The 4,904-nt window shown below is 35.5% G+C and overlaps 1 protein-coding gene across 1 annotated transcript; it reads right to left on the bottom strand.

Annotated features, from left to right (window-relative positions):
* Positions 1 to 438: 438 nt before the first annotated feature.
* Positions 439 to 4,064, bottom strand: LOC105394254 (glutathione S-transferase theta-2-like). The gene is given in 5 exon segments (NM_001309089.1): positions 439 to 599; positions 2,221 to 2,383; positions 2,970 to 3,123; positions 3,719 to 3,809; positions 3,953 to 4,064. Coding segments are annotated over 5 exon segments (681 nt in total).
* Between the last annotated feature and the right edge of the window lie 840 nt (positions 4,065 to 4,904).

Here is a 4,904-nt window from a genome sequence, read left to right as displayed (position 1 = left end):
AATAAACCTAGACTAATATTGGAATAAGTAAGTATATAGTCTTTTCCTAAAGTAGATAGGTATACATAGAATAGAATACAACAAAATTCCATTCAAAATCAAATATCTAGGAGTAATTCCTCTTTCTCTGTGCATCTCAAATAAAAATAAAGTATTCTTTGTCTACTTTGTACAGGAAGAAGACAAGAATAGCACACAATAGGTAACTGAGCTTCACCACCCACTTCATTTATTAAACCCAGACGAACGCACAAAGGAAAATCACCTATACATAGATGCAATATTTTTACTATCTTTCTCTACAAAATCAATTTGTTAATCCCTTGTTTCATATTCCTGTTACATTTAAAATGAAAGGGAAAATTAAGCTCATAGGTACTTAACGTCGTAAAGACTTAAGTTTGTTAAGTCTGTTCACGGTAATTTGAATCTTTTTGCTCACAACTTAGCTGTGGGTTTCTTCATAGGGACTCTCTTGGCTGCAATCTTTTCTACTATGGTGCTGGCTTCGGCATAATGTGGGTTGAAGTAGGTCCTGACTCGGTCCATCCACTCTCGTATGACGGGGTAGTTGGCAGTGCAGTCATATCCGGTCATCCCTGGAATTAATACCGACATAAGATTTATGGACTTACAGTCTGCAATAAATGACTTAATAATAATAAGATAAAATTATGACCTACACTGGACAAACGTATACCTATGGTACCACTCTTTTCGGTGGCAGGTTAAAAACGTAACTTGAAAAGATACTCTACTTTAAAATGGAGCTATGTATCGCCCGCAAAATTCGTCTTAAAAGGTTAGCCATGAATGATGTATCGAGTATTTTTCATAATCATATTTCCTCTCTTAAACCTTTCATGGATATCCAACAAGTAAAATCCTCCTATACTCTTCCATTCCCTGCTCACACGTCCCCCCCCACCCCATAGAAGTGTAGATTATAGGTATACCTACTCAAAAAGCTCACAACGTTTAATTAAACATAGAAATACAAACAAAACGCAACGCCAAAGTACGATGCGAGGCGACGACAAAGTTACTCAAAGCCGATTTTGTATTTCTAATTTTTCCTGACATTTTGTAAAACTTCCTATTGAAATGAAATTTTAAATTTTATATTGAAATACTCGTTTGTATTTGTGAATGTGCTCTCAGCAGTGAAGTTAATTCTGCTTACAGAGTATTTTATTTACGAAACTTTTCGTAATTTTCGTAAATTGGGAGAGAAACAATTTTTCATCAACATCAGCCGTTGAGCTTTGGGGGGATTATGTAAGAAAGCTAACCAACGGCAACGTTCAACGTCAGCTTCGTCGATTTTGATAAAAATATGGCAGAGAACTCATGGGGTAAGATTACCTCTGACCCAACAAAGACAATTAGAAAATCGGTTCAACCGTTCGGGAGCTACGCTTAACGCTACGCTAAACGCTACGCTAACAGACACGATAAAATTACATATAATATATTATATAAAACCCGTATTTTATATTCGCTATATCTTTGGCCTGCGTAAGTATGATCACGTCGCTGAATTTCGAAATAAACTCAAGTGGCTCAATATCCGACACCGAAGGAATGCCCATATTTTATCTCTCATTCATAATATAGTTTATAATCCTTGTGCCCCATCCTACTTAACAGAACGCTTCACGTTCTTCGACTTCTCTGACCGTCCTCAACGGTCAAGTCGAAACCTTCTCTTTCGTACCCCAGAGCATAATGCGGCAGGGTATTCGGATTCATTCACTGTGACAGGGGTTCGCTTGTGGAACAGTTTACCGCTACATATACGGCACACAAAGTCTATAGACATCTTTAAAGCCAAAGTTCGTCAGCACTACCTCCAAGTGCAGAACGATCAACAAAATTGATTTTTAATATATTTTATTTCATGATGATAATCTTATATTATATTTTGTATTATTATTATGTATTAGGTATATTATAATATAATGTAGGAATATATTTATATATGTATGTATATAATTTGTATAGCTATTATGTATAAGTAAGTATATCTCTGTGTCTCGATTAAAGTAAATAACTTCTCTCCTCTCAGCCTATCGCACTACCAACCACTTTCTCGACATCACCAAAGGTTAACTGGTAGAGAATGCTACTAGCATTAAGTTCGCCTTTGTACAATGTTTTTATGTGCAATAAAGAATTTATAATAATAATAATATATCGGGAGTTAAAAAAGTCACTTACGTGGTTGTTCCACCTCGCAAGCGGCTAGTAAGTCGGCTACCGTCACGGTGTCTCCCAGAATATACCGGTTCCCTCGTCCCAGCCACAGCGTGCTGAACTCGTCCAGAGCTGTCTCCATGCGCTTCTGGTATGACGGGATCTTCTCCGAGTCTGGGCTGAACATCTGTTGGTATACAGGGTGTTGGATGAGTTGAGTGGTAGCCCGTCGTGCTTCGCGAGTTAACGCTAGGAGAATGTTTCACCTCACCGCGCGGGTTAAAACGACGTACCAAACAGTGGACACCCTTAGAAAAAGCATTTACGATTGTGACTCTGGCTTATAGTGGGAATTAACAATGGTGCGAGGTAGGACAGTTCGGGTTCCGCTAGTTGGCAACTCTACCGCGCCACACAAATTCGCGTTTACTCGCTACTAGTCGAACGGTGTAAAATTCGCACTCCACAGTCATGCTTATTGCTAACTGTGTAGTGAAAGGCGCAATAGCATTTTATGGGGCTTATTTTTTTTAATGATATATTTGTGTAAGTCAGTCCCTGACTTCACCCAAAGGGGTCTAGCTGAAAACTAGAGTGCTATGGTGTGGCATACGAACTATAGCATGAAGCTAAGCAAGAACCCATTTAGCATCGGGAAGGAACACTCACACAATGTATTTTTTAAGTTTATTTTGTAATGTATGTGTTGTTTCTGTATGTGTTAGAAATAAATGAATATTCTTTCTTATACACACATTTATTTTTCCACTTACAACAACTCTGAAGTACATGGCCAGCGGAGCGCGGAGACCAAGATGCTGCCATTCGAGGAACTCATCTAGCCGTGTGTTCAGAACCTTGTCTGCCCTCGGGAATAGGGCCTCCGGGAGAAGGTTCTCTCTGCCCAGGTACCGAATTATAGCAACACTGTAAACGAAAAAGATAAATTAAAAAGGCTTGTATTTAAACCTCCACCAAAAAATATTCAATTCTGCCTCCAATAAATTCGAATTAAATAATTAGTAGGTAGGTAGTAGGTATCTACTATATCTTTATATCTTCAAATGAGGGTGGGGATAGAGATGCGAATTTAGATAAGGACGGGGACGGGGACGGGCACCTTGGATAGGAAACATGATTTGGTGATGATTTATCCCTTTTGGTGACTAAAAAGATTATATATTGTAAACTTGCAATTATTTGGAGGCGTGTTTATTTATTTTGGAACATAAATGTTTTTCTTTGGGATTTCGATTTTGGAGTTGGTTTAATTAATTTGGTTATAATTAATTTTTTTGGTGCAATGTATTAGCATACAAATATTTTTTTTGGTGTGATGATTTAAATTGTACCCAATAAAAAATATAAAAATATAAACTGTATATCTAACTGTTATAAAATTGAATATAGTTTTATAATGTACCTATGTGTATTAAATTTTAAAACTTTTTTTGAGACCCGTGACAGAATCTCTCGTAGAGATTATGGAGCGGGCTTCAATAAGTATAATGTTTGTCATTACCTTTCAGTCAAGATAAATCCATTATGGTCAATCACTGGAACCTTCTTGAATCTGTTAATATTATTGGAATATTCATCAGTGTAGTGAACACCTGTAACAATATAAATATTTCAAAAATGTAAGGGTATTTTAGACTAGTTGGTTTTGGGTTGTACCGTGGTATTAATTAAGGTAAAAGCTAAAAGGCAGTAAGAAAATAATAATGTGTAAGATATTTGTTAAAATTAAACTAACCTTTCCGTAAATCCACGTATTTTGGTTCAAAGTTAATGTTAGATTTTTTTAACAGAATATAGACTGCCCTAGAAGGTTGAGACATAAGATCATAGTATAATTTGAGCGACATCGTGATTTATACAAGTTGGAATTTATAAAAATGTACCAACTATTGACTTGAACTTTGAACACTGTTGTAAAAAAAAAAAACTCAACTCAACCAAAACATGAAAACAAACTTTTCCGGAAGAGAGCGGGGCGGGCGGGGGCGAGGTGAGGGAGGGAGGGAAAGGGTTCGTTCAATGATAATAATTATTTTACTCAGATTTATAACTTGTTTGACTTGCATTATTTATTTTTACAAAAAAAATATAATTACTGAGAATTCCTTTTCTATCAAAATAAAGTTAAAATGCGTGTATAACCAATCGCAAACCTAAATATACATATTTCTTAAACAAATCTATAAATATGTTTATTGAATCTTGCAACACTGTTATAACTTATGTCAAACGAAAGTCAATGATGGATGAAAACTTCATAGTGATGTTCTTTACCACTGGACAGAAATCTCGACTTATCTTTTGCAGCTGTGTTGTCAATAATGTATATTTGTGTCGTTGCCTCGTTAAAATAAAAAAGCACGGAAGCGACTTAATAGGTCTTTAGGGTAATCAAGGGGTTAATAACAAGTATCTTAAAGTTAATAAAAAAAACAAGTTGGTTTTGATAACGAACAAAATACCATATTTCTACTGTCACTATCAAAATCAAAATATTTAACTATTGCAATCATGTATAGGTAGGTACATTAAATCGACCTTTTTTAGGGTTTCATACCTGAAAAGCTTTTTTTTATTATTATTAATTACTTATTTGTAAATAGTAAACACCTGTCCGACATTTTGAATATTGATCGATTGTGATTACGTCGTTTGACATTTAATCCAAAAACATATCAATATTACAT

Source organism: Plutella xylostella, chromosome 8 (genome assembly GCF_932276165.1).
Source record: "Plutella xylostella chromosome 8, ilPluXylo3.1, whole genome shotgun sequence".
Taxonomy (NCBI): Eukaryota; Metazoa; Arthropoda; class Insecta; order Lepidoptera; family Plutellidae; genus Plutella; species Plutella xylostella.
The sequence above is the reverse complement of the archived record's forward strand: the minus strand, read 5'-3'. Positions and strand labels throughout refer to the sequence as shown.